We start from the raw sequence: 23,940 nt of genomic DNA on the forward strand, positions 1-23,940 counted from the left end.
TATGGTTACAAAATCTGCTCATGCACTTTTACATGCACGCTTTTATAGGTGCAGTGTAAAAGCTTTAAATGTGAATCTGTGTTATGTTGATGTGTAGATGGGATTAATTCAAAATGTGTCTGGAAAAACGTTTGCGAGGAGGGGAGAACAACTACTGCCTTATCTCAGCAGAAGTCTGGTGCTTGTGAATGAGTAGAGTTATATAGAAAATTCACTTTTACTTTCTCACAGGATTATGTCAAGTTAATGCATCCTAAATGTATTTGGCAGCATGCTGGTTTCATCACAGTTGTCCCCAGGGCTTGAACACACTGTGACTGATAATTTTGCTGTCCCTGCCAACCTATTGAACTCAGAGTCAATCTGGCTTCTCCCACAGGTCAGCACGATGCTGGCCCAAAGGTTCTCTGCATTTGTGTGACTCTTAGTGGGTGTGCGATTGCAGGATGGCAGTGTTGTTGCAATGCACATCATGCTACAACCTTTCTCTGTCTGAACTTGAGCAATGCTCTGAGATGGATGTGAAAAATTCAGGTGTTTGAGAGCTTTTTGCTGTATGGACTGTATTCCAGGAAGGATCTAAGAAGTATTGTTCCTTATTCAGCTTAGATTTTGTTACATGAGGGAAAAATACTAACGTGCCTCCTTCTGACGTTTCTACCTCTGGCCCCAAAGTTCTCAGTATACTATATTGGTCAAATGTTTTTACTTAAACAAAAAGCAGAGCTATAAAATGTCAGAATTTATGTAAGAAATAATGAAAAAAAACTGGAAAAACCTCTTCCTTTCAAACACACTCATAAGGAGGTCTAAGAAAGGAGAGACTTAATGTCATAAGATAAAGTTAATACTAATGCCTTCATATGTATGGAGAGAGTTTTCCAGAAGTCTCAAGATTTCAGATATTCTACACTTTTTTTATATCTAAGATATCTATTAGATTTCACCTCAAATATGGTACAGCATGTTCCCTGGTTTGACAAACAGGTGGCTGTGAGACCATGTCTGAGCAGTGAGCAGTGTGTGACAGACTGCAACCAGGCTGTTCTACAACAGTCGTTTAGATTAAGAGCTTTACGAGACATTTAGAACCAAGAACTTGTCCAAAATGTGAAAGCCTTCAGATTTCACTCAGAACTGATTATACTTGTTATTAACCTGCTTTTCTGCTCATTTCACATTTGGAGGCTGACCTTGAATGATACGTGAATGCAGTGACTACATTCCCTTACAGAAATATCAAATTGGCGATCTATCACCACCATTTGTTCTGCAGTACCATTTTGGTTCTGTTGTTTTTTTTTAAAGAGTGCATCAGCATACATGTAAAATCATAAATATTACTGTGCTAAGGTTTGAAAAACAAGTTAGGTTGCAGTTTCTGTCTCCCTCTGCTTTTGTTTCAGTTTTGCTTTGGTTCCACTGTATGCAGAAGCAGGATATTTTCATGTTGTCTCAAAATGTAAGGGAGAAGTAACAGCAGGAAAAGTGGTGTACAGAACTCCTGTGTATGTTGAGATGAGAAAATCCAAAGGTTAAGGATTCACAGAATCTCTTACTACAGACAGGGTTTTTACAGCAGTTTGGGGGCTCTCGGGAGTCCCCTTCTTGTCAGCTGGTGAAAATGAACTTTTAAAAACCACTTTTGTGTTTTTTTTCCTTCTGAAATGAGCAGTTTGTTTTTTATTTATTTTATTTTTCTTTTAAACCTTGGGCTTTAAATCTCTTGTCCAAGCAAACCTTATGGTACCAGATTGTCCCTCCTTACTTTGACCTTTGCTTTCTCTTCCTGGGAGCAGTCCTTGCTCATTTTTACTTTTGCTTAGCACCCAAGTATATTCCCTCCAGTTAACAGCCATCCCAATGCACATGTTAACCTCCCATTTGGATTCTCTGCCGCTCCTCTTTTGCTTGTTGCTGCTGGGCCCAGGCTGTCACCTTCTCAAGGGCAGGACATTTTTGTCCGTCTATCAGTTCTTCAGCCCTCAGTGTTTGTTGCTTTCATGCAGCATTGTTTCTGAAGATCCAGTTCTGTTCCCATTGGCCTCAGAACAGAATATTTGCATTCCTGCCAATTTGTGGGGGATGCAAACAGTGTGGCTCTTCAGAAAGCAGCTCTAAAAACATGAGCTGGTCATCCCCATCCATGCAATATATCATAATGCTTTCCTGGGTCTTCTTTCTCTCTCCTGTAATTTCTATCTAAAGGCATTTGACTCTTTTACTTCATGGGCACCCTGTTCTCTAAGATCACCACTTCCTCAAGTTGCCCCATTTCTCAAGCCCTCTTCCCTCCCCGATTTCACCCAGCTTCTGCTATGCCCATCTGCTGCTCTCTGTCCTCGTGCTGCCCATTCACCCCACTCAGGATTTAGGCTCCTCGTCTTGGCCATTTCATGTAGCCTTATTGGGAAAGTGAGAGGGAGTGAGTTGTCACTTGCACCTTCTTACATTCTGGCATTAAGGCCCATGATGGGAGAGGGTGAGATTTGGTCAGTGTAAATCTGGAGTTAACTCACTGCTGTATAACCATGTATACTTGTATATGTGTATTATCAAGATAATCAGCAGTAACAGAAATTTTCTTTGCTGTATTCACAGTACTTTGAGAACTGAAAGCTCTCTAATGTCTGACTGTGTCTTATCTTCCCTGGAACTCATTCATCCCATAACATAATATAAGCACATTTACTTTACATGACTGAAAAGAAACCGTTAATACATGTATTATGTTTTAACTTGCTTTCCTTTGGAGGCAGGGAATTGTCAAGTAAGTACTAACAACGCAGCATAGAAAAAGCACAGATTGCTGTGAATGTACAGTGCAGATTGCATAGGCCATAAGGGGTAAATATATGTAATTTCCTACAGCACGAATGTCTTGTCTTGATACTGCCATCCCATGTATGGAAATAAATAAGGTGTAGTCACAGATTTGTTAAAAATGATCAAATTGATGCTGCTTTACATTTCTTTTACTGAGGTGAATGCATGTATATATATACATCTATATGTATATATAAATGCACACAACATTCATGTTTGCGTGTGTGAATAGGTATATATATAAGTACATGTGTGTATGTGTATGTTTCCAGATTAAATCTCATGTTTACTATCTAGTGATTATCCGTCATGTCACAGTGGCAGTATTCTATGCTTTCATGAAAAATTTTGGCTTGCTATTGTCATAAACTCTAGAAGATACGCCCAGGTAAAGAAATGTAAAAGTGATCCATCTAAAATTACACTAAAACAGAAAACAGAGCAGGAGACATACAAGAAAACTATTCTTTTGATAAATGCTGTCTCAAAGGCCTTAGTAAATTTGGGTTGAATTGGTGTTTGCTTTTCTAGCATCACATAATGTTTTTATTCTGTAAGATAATTGAGTTTTGCAGTAACTTCCTCCATCCCTTCTCTACTGGTGATTGCACTGCTATTGGCTCTAGTTACCACCAGTGGTTATGTAACAACTTGATTGACCACTCTCGGAGAAAATAAAAGTACTTGTTTCCCTGTGAACAGCAAGTACAAGCTGTCCCTGTACATAAGTTGGCCTACCAATGAACAATTATTAGGCTAAATTGCAAGCTGAGCTAGGAGAGAAAACAAGCATCCATTGTGTGAAACTTAACAGTGCTTATGAGGCTGCTAAGTTTCTACCAGTTTCCATTCCTGTCAAGCACCTGAAAATAAAGAAACGCATGGAAGCACATTCTGCTTCAGTATAAAGTGTGCAGGAAGCAGTGATGTATCTTCCTTTCCCCTGCCCTGTCCTGTAGAATCTTGAGTTAAGAATAAACCCAATAATGCCAGGGTATGGTATTTTTGAATTTGTAGACTGGTGCACTCTTTAATTTCTGTTTTAGTTTTTGCTGGCATGCTTGAATAGCATGTTTTGTGCCACAAGGGAATGACTGATCAACTCTAATAATGTTTGTGCATGAGTAAAGTGATCAGAAATATGCCTAAACCGTATTAAGTTTTTTCCTTGGCTTTGTTTGCTGCTTACAAGGGGATCAAGGTAACTCTTTTACTCTCTTAATGTCACAAGATCTAATGTACTTTTCCAGTCTTAGTGAGTTTGTTTGCTTGAGAAGCGACTTAGTTTGTTTGTTTTTGGTCTGCTCTGTCTTTTTTAGAGCCCAGTTTTTCATGCTACTTATTCCTGCAAATATAAGCCATGCAGCAGCGTGTTCTGGCTACGTATTTCATCAGTTGTTGTCTTGAAGAGCTTTCATAAAATTGCAATTCCAAATAAATTGGCTCTCTCTAAGCAAAAGGGCTTTCATTCTAATGCAGTCATTTTTGCAAAACAGGAATTAGTGCAATCACAGTAAAAGAACAAACCAATCTAATTTTCTTAGCATATAAAATTTATATGGTTTGTTCATGTTTGAAATCTTAAACTGTGAAAAAATGCTTTCCAGATTCATGCTTAGATTAAATAAATTGAGCGCTGGCGTTTTGTTTTGCATTTCGCTTATAGAACCCTGTTGTTTAATTCTGTCCCCAGAATCTGCTGTTAGAGTTTAATGGCATTAACAATTTTTGTATGAATAACAGCAGCCACTGAGTGATGTTTTGGAGCAAGCATTTAAGCATAATATCAGTTTTGATCCTTTTGCTATCACTTCTTTTACCCTGACCTTCTTGCCAGATCCGTATTCCATCTAAAAGCTGAACAAACATGATGAAGGTCAAATTTCTTGGGGAAACTGTGCTGGTAATCTACTGCAATGTTCTGGGTCTGTGCCGATAGTGTTAGAATTTAGCCCTCTTTAACTCCTGTTACCTGAAGGGGACAGCCACTGTGCTCAGATGAACTTAATAGTCATCCTGAAACCAGTGCAATGGGATTGTGTTAGGTATGAATTTCTGTGGGCCCAGAAGTGCCTCTTGTTTTTTCTTAGAAGGATCAAGCTGAATATCCCCTTTGCTGTCTCCCTTTGTTCATATATATGTTCACTGTAGCCTGTGGACTTCCAGTGAGTGCCTCTCATAGAAGTAAATGTTATCTGTCTTTAAAAAGACCATTTACACAAATAATTCTTTTTAAGTCTATGTTTCTCATTTGTCTTTTTAGTTACTTTCAGCAAACACTTTGCTACCATTAGTATTTGTTAAATTCACACAGTAAATGACTTACACAGACTAGAATGTAATACTTTTATCTTTAATGTGATTTTGAGGTGATTTTAATACTGCCGAGTCAAGGTTTTGTGATGGGATTTCTCAGAAGAAGCAAGGCTGGGGAAAGGGCAGCTGCCAGCTGTAGAAAGTCTTTGAGATCATTCCTAAAAGCAACAGTTCACTGTCAGCCAGTATTCAAGGATTTTCCTAAGGATTTAAATCATTAGAATTTAAATAGTAATTTTAGGTGGTCTGTTCTGCCACTCCTCCCCAAAATCGACATCAGTGTTGTTTCTGCTTTCCCAATCAAAATGTGTATGATTCCTCTGTGTATTACAAGACACTAAAATCTAGGTATCAAACACACGTAGTTGCAATTGGCCATTCTCTGTACTTATGTAAAACATATGCTGTGGTTTTGCAAGTTTTGCTTTGCTTTCAAACATATTGATGGTCTTCTCTTTTAAACGCGTTTCTTTCAGGCCACCAGTTAGCAGAGCTGCTCCTCAGCCTGAAAAACTGCAAAAGAACAGCATCAACAAAAAAAGAAAACTGGTTGAGGTCAGAATTAGTTGTTTTTCTCTTTTCATTTGCTTTAGAAGTAATGCCAGCTGGGTTAAATTCATCCCTGTTGTGAGAATAGCTGAAGTTGTGCATAGGTAAAAGAAATAAAATTATGTTCAGGACAGATGCATTAACTCTGTCTTCTGGGCTAGAACAGCAACTTTAACAGCAGTCCATTACCCATCACTGTTTCTCTGGAGGAAATGTCTTTGACGGTTGCTCTTTGTAAGATGAAATGCCCAAGACTCCTCCGATTAATGTTTTAATGGTGAAGTTGCTTGTAGACTGTCATTGCTTCTTATAAGGAACTTGGTGTCAGAATTTGTTCTATTAAAATGTGACTGTTTATGTAAATGATTTTTGAAGACTCTTAAAGTAGAAGTGTGTTCGCAAATAGCTGCTCAATGTAGCAGCTATTTGTAAAATGTATTGGGAAGATTAATAAATTGGACCTTTTTTAAAGCTGCATGTATTTTGAATGGAAATTAAATGAAATATTCAGATCGGTTGAATTATTAAAGAAATAATAATGGTAAATGCTTTGCCTTACTTGACGGATGATAGTCTTGTATATAGTCTGTGAGAATGCCATGCCTCAGTAAATAAGCAGAAGAAAGGGATAACTGATTAATTATTGTTTAATTATCCTGTTGCTTGGACAAAATGTTTGCGTCTTGTGTAATAATTACCTGAGATCTTCACTTGTGTGTTTCTAACTCTTTAACCTCTTTGTTCTTTATTTCACTCTTACTCTGTTTTTCTGTTTTCCTTGACTAGGAGCTGGCTTTAGACCATGTTTTTGGATACAGAGGATTCGACTGTCGCAATAACCTTCATTACCTAAATGATGGTGCTGATATTATTTTCCACACAGCTGCAGCAGGCATAGTGCAAAATCTTTCTACTGGTAATTCAACTTGCAACAGTACTTTGAGATAAAAACGACTGTAGGAGTGAAACATTCCTTTAAGAAAGTCACGCTTTTGTAACATTCCTGCAACTCCTTCATATTTTGTATCTAATGAAATAACGGGAAGAAATTTAGATGGCTGTCAAGTTCTCTTATTAAGGTCACCCTGTGTTAAGCCACCCAACTCATTTTAGTAGGAAGCAAAATACTAAGCAGTTCTGTTTCTGCAGCTGTACCTTTCCAAACTCCACACTGAGGACAGGGATAGTTTCTCAGGTTGCATGGGATATGAGATGTTAAAGTACTCCTCACCATTTTAGGAACAGTAATTGTTCCATTTTGAGTTATTTTAGCAAAATCATGCTCCAGGGAGGGATTCATTTCTATGCAACACGATGTGAATAAATTGCTCTTCAGGAGTAGAAATATTCCCTGCCTTTTTGGGTAGTGACAAAAACCTACCAACTTGTCTTGCCCTCATTTGTAGCACTGACATCCACATACTCTTCACATAGCTTAAGAAACAAGCCAGGAATTAAAGGAATTCTGGCAGTATATTATTCCCTCTTGGTCCTCTGTAGCACCAAATAGTGACAGCAGTTCAGTCAGCTCTGCTGCCAAGGAAAGGCAGAAATAGATGGTGTCTCATCTGCTGACTTCTGGGGACTCCATACCCTGCACAGCCTCAGACCCGCTGAGCTGGGAACGTTGTCCCAGCTGTTCTTCCTGGCCTTCCTGTTGGGAGGATGGTGCAGAGCAGGAACTTCCCAGGGTTTAGCTCTCTGCTTTGTCCTACTTCTTCATATATATGCATTAATGGTTATTCACAGCTTGTTTGGTAATGGTGCCTGGAAGTGAAAGCAAAGCAGCTGTCGGCATACTTATTGCTCTCTCCTATGCATCCCCTAGAGCACAGCATGAGCGTACCAGCAAGCTGATTAAGTATTCTTTGCTTCAGTGGTGGTTCTTTCTTTGAGACTGTTGTGAATAAAACCGTGTTTGAATTTTATTAGGAAGTCAGAGCTTCTACCTGGAGCATACTGATGACATTCTCTGCTTAACTGTGAATCAGCACCCAAAGTACAAAAACATTGTGGCTACCAGTCAGATCGGTAGGTGACTCCGTGTTATAGTGTCATATGCGGAAGTTGTCAGGGGCACTGATTTATTTTGGGCTTTTCTACATAGAATTTGTACTGGGATTTACCACTGTCACTGTACACGTTGTTTTTTGGTTTATTTTTTCCATTTGATTTTGAGAAAATCCTGAAGCTTAATTATCTCCTTGTGATCTCATTCTGCCTGCAGCAGTTTCATCTTTGATTGTCATTGGATTTTAGAGTTCATTGTAGTATAAGGATATTTCAGAAAACAAGTTTTTGAACAGCACTGTATCTGCTCATTAATATGTAATCACAAGCATTACAGGATTTCCTCTTTTCTTCCAGTATCCAAAGCACTGATTAGCCATAAGACACTTAGCTGTGAAAATAGAATGATGACCGTTTCCTTTGCAGAAATTCCAAACTAATACACACACGCAAACAAAAAGAAAGGGTTAGAGTGGAACCTCAGCAGATGCACGTAAAGGCTGATCCTGAGATCGTATGTATTGGTGTGTTATCTACATTAAGGGGTCCCATGAAATTACAGTCACGGAATTGTAGGGGCTGGAAGGGACCTCTGGAGATCGGTCACCAATGCCTTTTGCAGAGGTAAAAGCTGTAGGGAACATTGGGATTATTTGTCCCAGGCCTACAGAGGGATGTGTTGCTTTTCACTTATACCAGGCTAATACTAGAACAATCAATGGAGTCATACTGATTCATTGCAGTCTGAAAGGGGTGACTTCTGTAATATGTAGCTTTAAAACAAAGCTGGAAAACGTCAGTAGGTGAAGACCTTGGCAAACCATTTCTGCTGCTTGTACGGAGTGTTGTCTTATCAGCTGGAATGCTGAATAAACAAGAGAATGTATTCATACAGTCAGAACCCTCTTTCTGAATACTGATTTCAGTGACTCAAAGCAGGTGACTTAAAGCCCATCTTTTAATTCCGTCAGGAAGAGCCCATGAAATCAGTGTTTCTGATTTTGGTTGAGATTGTGGATCATTGTAGGTTCATATTAGTTTTAAATTTAGTGATCTTTAAGAACTGCATGTCTTTACCATTTCCTTTAAGTACCATTTTTAAAATGGAGAAGTACTAAATATTGTTGCGGTATTTGTGTATAAAAGATAATATACTCAAAATGAAGTTCAACAATATTCCTGCTTATTTGTTTTGTTGATTTAATCCATATCCATTTTCAAACTTTTAATTTTTAATTTATTTATAATTATTTTTTTTTTCTACTTCTGGTGCTGATGCTGGCATCACGGCAGCATTAGAAACATGACTTACTTCACTTATTGTTTTCCCTTGGTGCTTCCTCATTTGCCATTGCTCTCACAATGCAGGTGATATGACAGAATTTTCAGGTAAGGCTGATTTGTTTGTCAATTCCAGTCAGCAGAGTTAACGTAAAAGTTTCATGTTACCTCACTGTATCTGTGTCAATCGCGGATACAAGTGGAACATCTACAGATGATTTCTTTTGCATGAGGTTCTTCATAATTGTTACGTTGTTCTTTTGGCATTTGTCTTATTTCATGAGATGCAATAATTTCCCTGTGTTGTTTTTCTTATCATGACATTGATTCTTTTTTTTCTTAGTACTTTTAAACTTTAAAAGAAAAAAAACAAAAAACAAAAAAACACCAAAATAACACTTGAGTGTTTGTTGAGGTTAAATGTTCTTAGAAAATGCATATTTTGCACTGAAGCTTTCAAGATGCTGAATTAATTCTCTTTTAATGCATCTTTCTCCATGTAGGTACAACTCCCACAATTCACGTATGGGATGCTATGAGTAAGCAAACAATTTCAATGCTACGTTGCTTCCACACCAAAGGAGTCAACTATGTTAACTTCAGTGCAACAGGCAAACTTCTGGTCTCAGTGGGCGTGGATCCTGAACACACCATCACAGTGTGGAGGTGGCAGGAAGGTAATTCTGGCAGATCTGTGTGCAATCATTTGCTCTTCCTTTCAAGTTGTTGGCTTAGGTTTGTGTTCTTACTCTGAGTGAAGCGGCTCCATAAAAGTCTCGGAATTGATTGAAGGAAGAGAACAAAGCGCTAGAAAATATCAGTAAGAAAATAAGCTTTAAACTTCTATTGTAAACAGAAATAAGGAGATGACATTCAACATATAATTCCATGAAATTAAGGGGAAGTGTTTTCTTTTTATGCTGAAATCGCTTGGATTTGAAATTGAATGCAGTAGTTAGGCCTTTAAGAAGTCACTTCCAGATAATAGTTATCACCTTCAGGAACTGAGAGGAGAGGGAAAGTGTCTCAATTCTTTGGATATTTCCCTGCTTTACTTTGAAACATCCCCAGATTTTTAGCGTTTTCTCTGCATACACCTGTGCTCAGTGCCTGTCTCCTCTCTCCTCCGCTGCAGGAGCAGGCATTGCATCATCCAGATTGCCATATTGCATCGTTATTTGGAGACTATCTGACATGCCTGCACAGAGCAGTTACTCAGGAAATGCAGCAGTCCTGCTGTGCTTTTAAAGTTCATTAAGAGGAGGCACTGCTTAATGGCCTGCTTATCCTGAGATGGAAAACTTGGATTTTATTCTTTTCTGTGGGGTCTGAGCTCAGATCTCTGAACGTGTGCTGGCAGTGGCTGCTGGCCTGATACAGCCAACATGCAGGTGCTGGGATGTTTTCAGAGTCAGAGGCACTAACTTCTGAGTGATGCATCCCTTTGTGTTTTGCAGATGGCAACTTGTTAATGATGCTCAACGTTTCAGTGGTACTTCTGTACCTGGGAGACAAATTGTGCTATTAATATCCTAAAACTGTTAGCTGTAGTAGAATATCCAGGGACCTAGCAAGCTGCATGAATTAAAATGTTTGCTGCTCTAAATAGCATTGGGATATGCTTAGCTTTCGGCACCTGGGACGCAGTTTTCTAATCTAATACCAAGTAATTTTGCTTCATAAAATCATACCAGAGGTTAGTTTTGCAGGTAAATCTAACTGTATTTTTATCCCTTCCTAATTAAAACAGGGGCTAAAGTTGCGAGCAGGGGAGGACACCTGGAGAGGATATTCGTCGTAGAGTTCCGCCCAGACTCAGACACTCAGTTTGTGTCTGTGGGGGTAAAACACATGAAGTTCTGGACGTTAGCTGGCAGTGCTTTGCTGTGTAAGAAAGGAGTCATTGGTTCCATGGAAGATGCCAAAATGCAAACCATGCTTTCTGTTGCCTTCGGAGCAGTGAGTTCCAGTTACTTGCTACAGAATTTTATGATTCCTTTTTATTGAAACCGTGTCTGTTTCCTTTGTTGAGATCTAGTACAGTGTGAATGGTGCAAGAAATTGGGGATCTTTCTTTAAATACTACTTTAAACCTCTAATGTGAGACTTGTACATCTTTAGGTCCTCATTTAATTTTTCTAAACCAGGTTGGGTTTCTCAGTGAATATTTTTTACTAATTACAGTGTAATTGATACTGTAATTGTGTGACCTCTTTTTCCACTGACGGTGTTGGGTATGACATGATTCCGCTCATGTTGTCAGTAGATAGGATGTTCCCATATGCTTATTAAGGAGCCATAACGCTGTGCTTTAGACTTCATAGTTAAGGAAAACAATGTGTTTAACACACAGTTCAGCCTTTTCTGTTGCTTTTTAATGGTAAAGCTGACATGCTGTAAGGAGAACATTCAAAACCAGCAGATGAACTCTGCTCCATTAGCATATGTTATTTGTTCAGGATGTTGTTTTCTTCCTTAAGTGTGTGTCATTGAATCCCAATGGCAATAAGAATGCATGTCACAGGAGCATGAGTAAGTTATACTTAATAGAAGAGGGGCTGTGTATGTACCTTCTAGAAGCATATTTTCCATGCAGAATACTCACTACTATTTCCCATTAAGTTATTTAATTGCTGTGGTGCTTCAAGTAGACACAAGATTGAGTCAATTCTGCACTTAGTCTTACACACTTTATTTTCAGTATCTTGAAGCCAGTGGGATTTCCATGGACACATGCTCAAAGAAGAAAGAAATGCCACCTGAAATTCAGTAGTGATAACCTGCTGTCCATCTGTGCAGCAGGAGATATGACAGTATATGCCTGGCAGAAGTAGCACGTGCATCTGAAAATCCCAAGGTGAAATCCATGAAGTGAACATGCCCTACACTCTGATCTGTGTTAACTGTGGTACCTTGAAGAAACACCATTATAGCACTGTGATTAAACACATTGTTCTCAGTGCATATGCTTTTAGTTCCTGCAGTTGATCTTTTCCACAGGAAATGCAGTACCTGAATAATTTTAATTCAAGCTGCACAAAATTGTGAGATATTTATCACATCAGAGGTTGTTCCTTATCTGTTGCAGAATAACCTTACGTTTACTGGTGCCATAAATGGGGATGTCTATGTCTGGAAGGACCATTTTCTGGTCAGACTTGTGGCAAAAGCTCACACAGGACCGGTGTTTACAATGTACACCACTCTTCGTGATGGACTTATTGTTACAGGAGGCAAGGAGAGACCGTAAGACATATACTCTTCCTAAACACACAGCTTTCTTCTTTCTCATATCATCTTTATTTAATCAACACAAGACATACTGAATGGTTGTGTTATCTGCCACATTTTTGTTATTTACTTTACGTTGCCCTATAGGGTAGTGAGGTGTCCTTAGTAGGAAGTGACGGTGATTGATGTAAAGATTTGTTATAGCCCATGAAGGAGACATCTGTGTAACACCATGTTCTGCCTTTCAGCACTAAGGAAGGAGGGGCTGTAAAGCTGTGGGACCAAGAGATGAAACGGTGCCGAGCATTTCAGCTTGAGACAGGGCAGCTCATCGAGTGCGTGCGCTCCGTCTGCAGAGGGAAGGTAAGACAGCCAATGTGGCAGACTTAACAGCACAACATGCATTGCTGTGTGCTGCTGTTGGTGAGGGTTGGCCAGGAGACACAAAGGAGGAGAATGTTCTGAGCCAAGTCTTTGCTGGAAAGGCTCTTGCAGTTCAGACAGTAGCAGAACAGCTAAAGTAGACGTGCACCACACTGGTCTGAGTCTTAACACACTGTTTTGACATTTATATTATTGTCCAGAAGTGGCATTAAGTCACTTCAGCGGTATGAGAATCATGCTGTACCAACTTGTATGTAAACACTTGGACCTGAACACAAATGGCAAGAGGGAACACAACTCAGCAGTAACACCAGAATATGATATCAAATCTCCAGGCACGAAGCTATCAGTGCTTTGTCTCCTGTTCTCAAGATCCTGCATGGACAAGCATTATAAACTAAGATGGGCTGTCACAGATATTTCTATCATACTTACATATGATATTTTACAGTATTTGCCTGTTTTATTCTCTGAATATATATATTTTTCTTTAATACAAACAGGGAAAAATTTTAGTGGGAACAAAAGATGGGGAAATCCTTGAAGTAGGAGAAAAAAATGCTGCTTCAAACTTATTGATTGACTGCCACATGGAAGGGGAAATCTGGGGCTTAGCGACACACCCCTCAAAAGACTTATTTATCTCGGCCAGCAATGATGGAACAGCAAGAATCTGGGACCTGTGTGACAAAGTGAGTGTTGCTCAACTGAAAGAATGCTATTAGAAGTGACAATTTGATACAGCCGTGCATTTTTCCATATTAAAGAATTACAGAAGGATTTCTGGTTATACTAAGCTACGTAAACATTTCAAAAGCTGATTATTACCCGAGACAGTAGGGATCGCTTTTAATGTCAAAAATGATTAGCATTATTAGTGTGCTCAGATAATGGCAAAAGCATTTTATTTCCATATAGCAAATAGTAAAATAATGCAACGCCTTGCTCAGAAATTGTAGAATAGCCCTCTAGAGAAAATAGGAAATGGATCATCTGTTGTTTTTTTTTTAATCCTCCTTTGATAAGTAGTTTGATTTCCAGCATCAAAATTGAAGTTATCCTGCAGCAAGATCGCTGCAAACGTGAAACGCCCATTTTAACTGCACCTCTATTCGAAGTCTGTTTTGCAACATATGTCTGGTGGGTGTGATTTTCATGTGAAATTTCAGATTTCTATTTAGAGGAAACTCTGCAGAACTTGTTTTTTTTCTGAGTGGCCTTTGTAGTGAGTGTTTGGAAGCTTTCCATTTGCTTGGTGGCTCTCCACAGGAAGGTATGTCGCTGTTGCTTTTGTTCATGCAGAAACTCCTGAACAAAGTCAACCTGGGTCACCCTGCGAGATGTGCTGCCTACAGTCCTGATGGAGAGATGGTCGCCATCGGCATGAAGAATGGAGAGTTTGTTATCTTACTTGTTAACAGCCTGAAGGTCTGGGGCAAGAAGCGAGACAGGAAATCTGCAATTCAGGATATTAGGTATGTCCAACAGGTCTGTTGAGTTCTCCAGATACTCAGCCCTTTCCCTGGAAATAGTCCACATAGGGATAAGTTGATTTCCAGACTTTCTGCAACTCCACATCAGTTGAAGCCAGCATGAAATCATGAAATGCATTTACTGACGGACAGAAATGACTTTATAGATACCTCATGTCAGCTCTTATACCTTCCTGAAGCATACTCTCTTTTTTGTGATTTATTTCTATCTATTGGTGATTTGTACACTGTGGAGTTATCATTCTGGAAAATAATATATTATAAATTTGCAAAACCTGTTCCTTTCTCACAGAGGATTAATGTTGTTCTTCGTATCACACTGTGCACTGCATAGAAGTGCACTGTTGGCAACAGTCAGCAATCTATGGTGTCTTCTGCCTTTCTTATCTGCCTGTGTTGCACCAAGTTTGATTTGCACTGAATCTCACTATTGATACAGGGTTTGTCTTTTTTTCTAGTAAAATTAATTTGCCCTCTTGTGCTATCACAGGAAGCAAAAGCAAATCTTGCACAAAAGCAGTAAGTCGTATCCTCACTCTGTATTTTGTTATCTAGGATCAGCCCAGATAACAGGTTTTTGGCTGTGGGTTCCCAAGAGCACACTGTAGATTTTTATGATCTCACTCAAGGTACAACCCTAAACCGAATAGGATACTGCAAAGATATTGCAAGTTTTGTCATCCAGATGGATTTCTCTGCAGACAGCAGGTACATTCAGGTACGTCATGTGTAGGCACATACTTGTTTCTGTTTCCTGTGACTTGTTACCAGACATAATGGCAAGATGGATAGCTGAACTCATGTGTGAGACATTCCCTTCTTCAGTTCTTCTGATTTAGTTCAATTGGGTTGAGATGAGCTGGAGAGCATGAGGCTAAAAGAAAAGCCACCAGCTGTACAGTGCACATTGAAACACTTGATTGCCTTATCACCCTGGAACTGTTATTCCTTTATATTACATATCAAGGATTAGAGCAAACCGGGGGAAAAAATGTATCCAAGATGTTTATTTCCTGATACAACTGTTACTACTGTCACCACTGCATTTCTTTACAGAAGAAATCACTGCTTTTGTGGTGAAGTTTATAGCCTTTCCTTTCCTGCATTCAGGTATCAACCGGTGCCTATAAGCGTCAAGTCCATGAGGTGCCACTAGGAAAGCAAATAACAGATACTGCCACGATAGAAAAGATCACATGGGCCACGTGGACAAGGTAAAAACAAAACAAACTTAAAAAGTTCTGCCTGACTGGGGACAAGTTCAATGCAGAACACAATACAGTGCATGAGGTTGAATTGCATACACCATATGCATTGCCATGGTTTGGCAAGCCTGTAAGAGAGGGGTACACACTCCACTTCCACGGAGGCCTCTAACGCATGTTTTTCAACACACTTGAAAGTGTTGAAAACTCTTGTTGTGCTGCTGCTGTAGAAAGTGGAGCAGGCCAGGAGCAGACTGGTAGCAGACAGTGGGATGATAACACAGGCAGATTGTAGGTAAAGGTAAACGAGAAACCTCCCATTCTTACTGCTCTGCCATCAAGCAAGCTTAAAAATCTGCCCTGAATTACTGATTTCTAAGGGCTCTTGACAGATGGTGGGAACGGGGCAGAGGCATCTGATGGTTAATATGTGTATAAGACAGCAATAATTACACAGAACCTCAACTAAGAGGAAAACTGCTCCTTTGAGAAGCACTCAGATTCAAAGGAGAGTTCATTCGTTCCACAGCTTCAGGGTAAGAGAAGAGAATGTCACTGTAAAAAGCACTGTGAGCAGTTACATACAGGCTCACAAGGACAGGCGAGGCCTCAGAGCTACACAGGCTGCTGCTACAGAATGAGGGAAGTGGTTTAACGGGAGAGAAGCCTCAGGACGTGTGGTTAGAGCTGGTTTTGGAGTCACACAACAGGGACACACTGCTGTGATGCGGGAGCATGTTCTATGCAGTTGTTTAGGGGGAGAAGGTTTGCTTTTAAGGAAGAGTTCTCTATTTATCAGGATGCTGTGCTGCCCTTCCAGGCATCAACAAGAAAGTCTCATGGTCTAACGTTCTTTTTTTAACTTCTTTTTGGAACAGCATTCTTGGAGACGAAGTCATTGGAATTTGGCCGCGAAATGCAGATAAGGCAGATGTCAATTGTGCGTGTGTGACCCATGCTGGCCTAAATATAGTCACAGGAGATGACTTTGGGCTGGTGAAACTGTTTGATTTCCCATGTACAGAAAAATTTGTAAGTGGAGATTTTCTTTTCCTTCAGCCTAAGCAGCTTAACTTCCCTCATGTTCAGATTCCTTAGCGCGTGGCTTTAAGGAGTGCATGGTGCAGCGGGTCAGGCTGCTCCTGGCTGCTGTGGGGCATTGCTGCCTAATGGCACTGGGGAGGGTGTAGCACTCAGCAGCAGGTGCTGTTTGGGCTCCAAGGTTGCAGTGCTTCAGGGGGTGCTGACAAGTCAACGTCGTTGCTCTGTGATGCTGTGATGTCTAATGAATTCCTCAACTCGTTTCCCACCAGGCCAAACACAAGCGGTATTTTGGGCATTCCGCACACGTTACCAACATACGCTTTTCTCACGATGACAAGTATGTGATCAGCACAGGAGGAGACGACTGCAGGTATTTCTTTTTATTTTTATGTATTTTTATGATGATGGATAGGAAAATTTGCTGTGCACCTTCGAGTGTCAAACCTGCATCAACGCACACACCGCCTTTCTGGGCTCACACAGCATTCTTTGCTGTCTGCTGAAATCTGAGGTTTGCTTTTCTTAGTCTCTCAGTGCTGTATTTAGTGCCTGATTGCAGCTGATCTATTCCTTTGCTTGGCCCAGAACCAGCTGTTGGGTAAAGCTCCTTGCAGTACCTTGCAGTTGGGTGCTGTGCCTTCAGCCCTCAGTGCCTGCACTGTGATCCCCGGCTCGCCATCCTCCCAGAGCAGCTGGCTCAAGCAGAACTTGCCTGATGCCAGTGCAGAGCTGGGAGCTGCTGGGTGACTGGAGGTGGCTGAAGGAGCCCCGGCTGCTGGCACACAGCCCTGCATGAGTCTGAAGACCATTGAGATCAGAAACAGCTGGTGGGGATGTCAGTCACACCAAAATAACTGCTGCACTCCCTCCGCCCAGCAAAGGGTAGGACAGGGATTCCAGCAGAAGAAACAGCACAGCAGATTTAGAAGGCTGTTTCAAACAGAGGAGCCTGCCCAAAAGGTGTCTGAATTTAAAGAGGGGGGAAAAAAGCTGTGTGCTTCAGTGTGCACTAAACAAGCCCACCAGTCTCTTACAGAAGATATGCTGAAGGTCCAACAAATACCAAGTTAGTTGATAAATAGGTTGATACTGTTATCAATTTTCTTTGCAGTGTGTTTGTGTGGCGATGTCTCTGACAGCTCCTGCCGTGTTGCTGCCACCCCAAGCCATGGCTCAGGACCGGACCAGCCACGAATGCCTCTCCCCCCTCCAGCTGCTGTGAGCGCTGCCCGATGCTGCTGGCAGATTTCACCTTCCCAGATTTCTTGTGACTGTACTGAGCACAAATGTGCTCTTGTGTCTCAAATACCGACATCCCAGAGCAGGAAGCTGAGGTTTGGAAGGGAACGGTTTTGTAAGCAGGGTGGGCCAAAGTGAACAGGTAACTTGAGTATGAAGTGAACAGGTAACCTGAGTGTGCTGCTTCTGCCTAATAGTGGATGATTCAAACCATGTGGGAGAAGGGAGGATGCAGAGAGAATGGCTGGGCCCTTTAATTTGTGTGATTTCCAAACTCATGGCTCAAACATGTCTGTTTTCAACACACCTGCTTCAAATCCAAACTCAGTGCACTCAGTGAGGCTGCTAATGAGGACACTGGGTTCACACTGCGCACTGCAGCTGTCCGTAATGCCAGGAGTGAAGTACAGCTCTTAAAATCCTCTTTTGTTTTGTTTTTTTGATATGTTTCTGTGGCCAATTTTTCTATCCATTAAGTGCCTTTGAACAGTATTTCTCGTCGTATGGCCTACGATCTTGCCTCCCACCAATCTGCTTTCAACACATGGTGCTAAACTTCCACACAGAGGAGGGCTCAACCACTCTCACCCCTTTCTGGAGGTGCACTTATGTTATCCCTGTGTGGTGCTTTGGTTTTTCATACCTTCGAAAAACAGACTCCAAAATGTGAGCAGAAACCCATGCAAGTCGTACGGCCAGACTGGGGGCACAATATCTCCTGCCATGTTGTTTGCAGTTGGTTCATGCTGGCAGATTGGCTGCAGATAGAACTTGAAGCTTAACCCCAAAGCAGGGCCAGGAGGGGACAAACAGGAAGGTTTTAAACACAAAGAATGAGGAAGTTGTTCCCTGAGTGTTCCTGTAGTCTCCCTAGTTGAGGGAAAATGTGCTTCATGTTCAATTAAATGCTGGCCCAGGCACTGACCATCACATCTATGAATGTATCTGAAAGCCACCAGGAATGGATGCTCCCCGCTCTGCACAGGTATGCTCATGACCCCCAGTGCACTGCTGGCTGGGGCCCTTCATGGCTGGCCCCTGTGCTGCTTAGTCTCAGAAATCACATCATTCTGCTACCCAAGAAGTGTTCCTGCCCTTGAGAAAAGCGTCATCTGTGCTCAGTTTGAACTCCTTTCCTTGTCGTTGCTTCTCACTCACCCTCTGCAGCAGCCTGGGCTGTGCGACCACAGGCAGGAGAGCAGCGGCTGCCGGGAGGACACGAGAGGTGCTTCCACGTGGAAGTGGAGACCAGGAGCAGATGGTCACAAAGGACAAGCAGAACAGTTCAGCAATTGTTAATGAACCTTTCTGCCAAACCAGAAACCGAGGCGCAATGGGATTGGAGAAGGAAAGTAATTAAGTTCAACAGCTTCTTCAAGTGGAACTTCATTCCAGGAGGTTGCCCAAGGAGGCTGTGGGTGCCCCATCCCTGCTGGGATGGATGTGACTCTGGGCAGCCTGGGCTGCTGGTGAATTGAAACCTGATGGTCATTGTGGTCCTTTTCAACCCAGGCCATTCTATGACATGGAAATTGCTTTTTCCTTTTAGAAGGATTGTTTATAATCTAAAGAAATAAAGGCCAAAAGAGAACACTGACTTAGCATTAGTGTCTGAGATGTCAAATAGTGCTTTAGTCCCAGTTCAGCTCAATGGAACGCTGAGCTGTGGAACTGTCCTGCTGTGCCACTTCAGGTTCCCACACCACACGCTCAGACGGCAGCAGTTGTTAGACACCGAATATTGTAATGCTGACCACTGACACAAGCAGCTCTCCCACTCCAGGAGCGGATCTATGTATATTTAACACACAAAAGTGCTTCAGCAACCTCAAAGAATCAGCTTTTTTTTTTTAAAACTGAATTTATTAATGCCTTATATTACTATACAGAAGATCAGTTTGTCAGATACACAATAAGAGTCCCTATGCAGCCTTTGTTTGTTTGTTTGTTTGTTGAATCCTTGATAAATCGCATTAATCCCGTTGGGTGGTGATGTCAGTGAGCACCTTCTTGGCCTATGTTGTCATGTTTGCCTTTCACACTGATTGTATCCTGACCAAAAGCAGCTGTGCAGCAGCAGGAGCTATGGACAGCAGCGTTACCAATACCTTACAGCAATAGCGTCTGTCAGGAAAGCACTTGCAAATTTCTATGTTTAAAGCGTTCGGCTTTATCTGTAAAATGTTCCAAGTGATGACGTATTATACTGTCAATCGATATATTAGTGCATGAATTTATTTTCCAATGGTCAAAACGCCGCTCATTTACCATCCGTGTCTCTAATAAATTTGGATACGGGTTTTCCGTGTCTCTCTGTCTAACTCACGCACTGACATTTCACCTCCCTCCGCTTCAGTGACAGCTCAGGACTGGGTGGGGTGATGCTCTGTGCCACATCACAGCTGGAGCTGAGCAAACTGCTTCACCAATGGAAGGGAAAAGGTACCATGAAAACTCCACCTACTCACACTGCTAGAAATCTGACAAACTATTTCCTACCACCATGTACAATGGATATTTCAGCACGAGGAACTTAAAAGTAAACACAAATATATTAAACTTACCTCAAGAAAGCAAAATGCCGGGATTATTTGAAGTCTATAAGCTTTATTGATACTCGGGGTGGGGTTTTTTTTTTTTGTTTGGGGTTGTTTTTTTTTTCCTTTTTGATGTTTTTTTGTGGTGTTTTTTTTTCTTTACATTACACAACGCATCCCACAGACTTAGTTCAATACAGCTTCAACTGCAAGTGTTTATATCCTCATTTACCATTTCTCGCACAACAAGGTTTTAAGTTCCCCAACAACATTTGCAGCGTTAGATATTCAGTCCACACATGTCCAGAGTTTGAGAGAATGATTTGCTCAACATTAACTACTGTACGTTTGCACAACCAAGTGTATGCTGTAATCTTAATATACGCGGAGGTTCCTTTGTTCATTACTTGGGGTGGGGTTTTTTTTGCTTCTTTTAAACAGATACTAGTGTTGGCAGAGACATTTTAGTTTCTCAAGCTTGTGTGCTATGGAGCTAGTCCAGAATCGGGTCAGTTCTCTGACATACGAAGCACTGTGGAGCAGCTGAAAGATCTAAGCTTTGTGAAACACATATATATATATGTATATATATATATAGGCAATTGATAAAACAGTAAAATCACAATACAGCTATACTCATACCAAAAAGGCAAGATTTCCCAAAACTTGCTAAAATGGTATATTCTCCTAAAACATCTCAGTTGAGAAAATCTGCATCAATCTACACAGACCAGACAGTGCACAAACTGGGACGTGTTCTCTCCGCTCCACCTGCCCTACACCTCTTCTGGAACGCAGCAGCGCCTACCTCTGATAAGCAAAATGTACGGCTTGCTCAAATCTGTTGTATTAGCCAGTGCTGCACACAGGATAAAGGAAGATGATTAGTTGGAAATCCATACACAGCAGCTTACGATACTTAAGATGATGAAACACATGGCAGTCAAAACAGTTATTTTTTTTTTCCTCAAACACTGCGTTGCTAAAAAATAAAGATCTGTGAAATTGCACTGCAATGTCAAGGGTTTCGCTATTCCCTGACCCTCCCCACGTAAATCCAAATGAGTATTTTTCCCCCTTAAAAGATGAACTTCCTATCGATAAAGTCGCTTGGAGCTTTTTACTCTGTTTTGCGCTTCAGCCCAGGGATCTTTGCTTGGATCCTGCAAAAGGAACGGGAGAGGAGAAAGAAAGGCATTGGAGAGAGCAAAACAGAGCAGGCAGAAAAGTACCCTTAGCAACAGCAATGCACGCACATAATTACCACAGCAAACATAACTGCTACCCTCAGAAGCTGGTAGACCTGCTGAATTCCTCCCCATGCACCCACAGCTGCAAATGCTGGGGGTCTGTGGTTCCAACGCAAGTTTCAAATCAATAGGCTTCCATTAGAAAGGAAACCAGATGCACTTAATGGCAACAGCAGGAGAGGAGCTGACTTCACAACCACTGTATTTAACCAGACTTTTTCCTCCCACATCTAGTGCACGTAGTATGGACCTGCTGTATACATTATTTATACAGAAAGCGAAACAAGCACAAAATACTCACTTTGCCATTGCATCCTTGACATTCTTGTTCACTAGTCCCAAATAATGGTCGATCTGGGCCTGAAATGTAAGATGGGAGATGATGTTTCAGATCAACTGCTGCATAGAAGGCAGCATTACAGCAGGACACCAGGACGTGTCCCACAGCATCAACTGCTGACAGAAGGAAAGAGCTCAGCACTGGTCATTCCCTGGGCTGATGCAGCCCAAGGTTGCCCAAGCCCAGCTCCTTCTCAGTCACCTTCCAGCATAAAACCCTCCATCCTGTGTCTGCTGACCAAAAGGCAGTTTCTCCAGGTAAAAGATGCTGACTGGAGCCCACTGTTATCACTGAGTACCAGCAGCAGATTGCATCTTTAAACACAGGCCTGTTTCACTCCTCTTGAGGCAGCTGTGACACAACTGAGGAGGTGGTGAGGAGCAGTCACCCCTTGGGGCAGCGGGGAGAAGGAAAGCTGCTTTGGTGGGCTGGGCCTGCTAAAGAGCTTAAGCCCTCAGGGAGCAGCCTGCAGCTCAAGAGGATTGAGGAGCCGGGGTTAAGCCACACCAATTGTCCGTCAGGTTCCTCAGGGCTACAGGATTTCCTTTTGCTGCACAGCTCATTTGCTCATTTCTAGGCTCATCTGTGAGCTCGAAGAGGAGCCCAAGAGGCTCTGCCATCTTCTCAGTGCCTCTCTTCCTCCTTTTTTCCACACTGCAGGCTGGCCTCCAAGGCCACGGTTGTTTTTGAAAGAGGAGAAGGAACTGCTAAGCCGGCATTGGCTTCCCCCCTCCTGTGCCACCACCTGCTGAAGGCACTCCCTGCTCCAGCTCTGCTATTATTTCATCATAAGCATTTTGCTTTGGGTTCTTCTTACCTACTTCACATAACATTAGTCTGCTGACAGGAAAAGTATCAGCCTGTGCCCAGCATTTCCCATTGCCAGTTAGTGTCAGAACTACAAATTCCGTGGGGCTTCAGGACACAAATACTGAATATTATTAATGAGCTCCAAAGTGATTTCTTCGTTAATTTTCAGAACTCACACCAAGATTAACACACCCTGCCTAACGCTGCTGTCATCCTGACCACACCCGGATGAGAGGACAAGGCCTCCAGCCTAACCATGAGCCTTCTGTAACTGCTTGTTATAACCCCTCTCCACTTCCACCAAGCAGGATGAGGGGAAGCACACGCAGTTTGGACTTCACAGCAAACCTGGTTCTCTGGCACTGGCTCCTGGCTAAAGGCCTGTGCTGCAAAGGCTTCAAAGAGTTTAGAAGGATAAAGTTTGGTTTTACCCCCTCCTGGTTTTCTTTCAACAGAGCTAATCTCACAGAGTACTCAATGAATCCCATTGAAAACTCACCTGATGTCTCTCATAAATAACAGGAACACTGAAGAGCGAAATCAAAGCTGGAAAAGAACAGATCGAAGGTATAAACACTGACGAAAGGAACAGTGCTCTGTCAACAGACTGGTGTACAAGACAAAGCAATAGCTAATTAATAGCTAAGCTACATACAACAATCATTGGTCAGTAATTTCAGCAATCTCTATTAAGGAGTTTGGCTGCTCTTCAGGTCTCATTAATGGCATGGTGCATCTGATCACAGCTCACTTCTGCACCGTGGGTTAGACACATTCTTCAGACCCCAGTTTGCTTGTGACAGCTGCTCTGGACGACCAAAACCAAACTATCTTCAGTGGGAGGTGACCAGATCTGCTCCTGTACCTCCACCAGCAAGTTACAGTATAGCAACCATAGACAAGAAAAGCCAACCCTGGCAGATAAGCACAAGGGAACATGCTTCTGAATGATACAATGTCTGAAAAAATCAGCAACTTCACAAGGAATTTGGCAGCACAGCTCACAATTCTGCCTTCTGCAGTGCTATCAGTGCCCTGGGAGGAGGACACACAACCGTATCATCTCGATACACTCTCAAGATCTCAGAACAGCCTCGGAATACCAGGCAGACCTCAGTGCTTTTTCAGGGTTATTCTGTCACGCCAGCTATTTAACACAACTTGAAACACTCACCCAGTATCAGTAATGTCAGACCATTAAACAAGGCACCAACGTAAGTGAACACCCACATCAACACTGCAAACTGTAAAGGAAAAAAAGCATGTTAGACCACAATGCGTTGTACAAGAACGTATCAGCTAAAACACTAAGTGAGAAAAGTCCTCGGAACACCCTCATAAAGCCAGAATGCCTCAAACATCCCCGTGTATGTGCACTGTAATTATAGACGTGTGACGAGATGGCTGAAGGGTTCAGTAATAGGA

The 23,940-nt window shown here is 41.7% G+C and overlaps 2 protein-coding genes across 11 annotated transcripts in view; one reads left to right on the top strand and one right to left on the bottom strand.

Moving 5' to 3' along the window:
• Positions 1 to 20,609, top strand: part of EML6 (EMAP like 6) — a 102,186-nt gene extending 81,577 nt beyond the window's left edge. The window contains exons 28-44 of one of the 4 annotated variants that reach the window (XM_015856709.2): positions 2,756 to 2,770; positions 4,019 to 4,027; positions 5,619 to 5,697; positions 6,478 to 6,607; positions 7,624 to 7,722; positions 9,070 to 9,090; positions 9,486 to 9,659; positions 10,733 to 10,941; positions 12,071 to 12,228; positions 12,462 to 12,576; positions 13,101 to 13,289; positions 13,900 to 14,072; positions 14,646 to 14,808; positions 15,201 to 15,304; positions 16,174 to 16,327; positions 16,609 to 16,709; positions 17,451 to 20,609. In XM_015856709.2, the coding sequence (XP_015712195.1) occupies positions 2,756 to 2,770; positions 4,019 to 4,027; positions 5,619 to 5,697; positions 6,478 to 6,607; positions 7,624 to 7,722; positions 9,070 to 9,090; positions 9,486 to 9,659; positions 10,733 to 10,941; positions 12,071 to 12,228; positions 12,462 to 12,576; positions 13,101 to 13,289; positions 13,900 to 14,072; positions 14,646 to 14,808; positions 15,201 to 15,304; positions 16,174 to 16,327; positions 16,609 to 16,709; positions 17,451 to 17,475 (1,918 nt within the window). In that variant the 3' untranslated portion in view covers positions 17,476 to 20,609. The remainder of the gene's footprint in view (positions 1 to 2,755; positions 2,771 to 4,018; positions 4,028 to 5,618; positions 5,698 to 6,477; positions 6,608 to 7,623; positions 7,723 to 9,069; positions 9,091 to 9,485; positions 9,660 to 10,732; positions 10,942 to 12,070; positions 12,229 to 12,461; positions 12,577 to 13,100; positions 13,290 to 13,899; positions 14,073 to 14,645; positions 14,809 to 15,200; positions 15,305 to 16,173; positions 16,328 to 16,608; positions 16,710 to 17,450) is intronic. The other 3 variants (XM_015856710.2, XM_015856711.2, XM_015856712.2) reach the window with 3 other exon arrangements.
• The window catches only part of RTN4 (reticulon 4), a 50,338-nt gene continuing 46,671 nt past the window's right edge, over positions 20,274 to 23,940 (bottom strand). For all 7 annotated transcript variants that reach the window (XM_015856719.2, XM_015856715.2, XM_015856714.2 and 4 more), the window contains 4 exons: positions 23,690 to 23,759; positions 23,015 to 23,061; positions 21,667 to 21,725; positions 20,274 to 21,278 (listed from right to left, as the gene is read on the bottom strand). In XM_015856719.2, coding sequence (XP_015712205.1) covers positions 21,236 to 21,278; positions 21,667 to 21,725; positions 23,015 to 23,061; positions 23,690 to 23,759 — 219 coding nt within the window. In that variant the 3' untranslated portion in view covers positions 20,274 to 21,235. The remainder of the gene's footprint in view (positions 21,279 to 21,666; positions 21,726 to 23,014; positions 23,062 to 23,689; positions 23,760 to 23,940) is intronic.

This window comes from Coturnix japonica, chromosome 3, assembly GCF_001577835.2.
Source record: "Coturnix japonica isolate 7356 chromosome 3, Coturnix japonica 2.1, whole genome shotgun sequence".
NCBI lineage: Eukaryota > Metazoa > Chordata > Aves > Galliformes > Phasianidae > Coturnix > Coturnix japonica.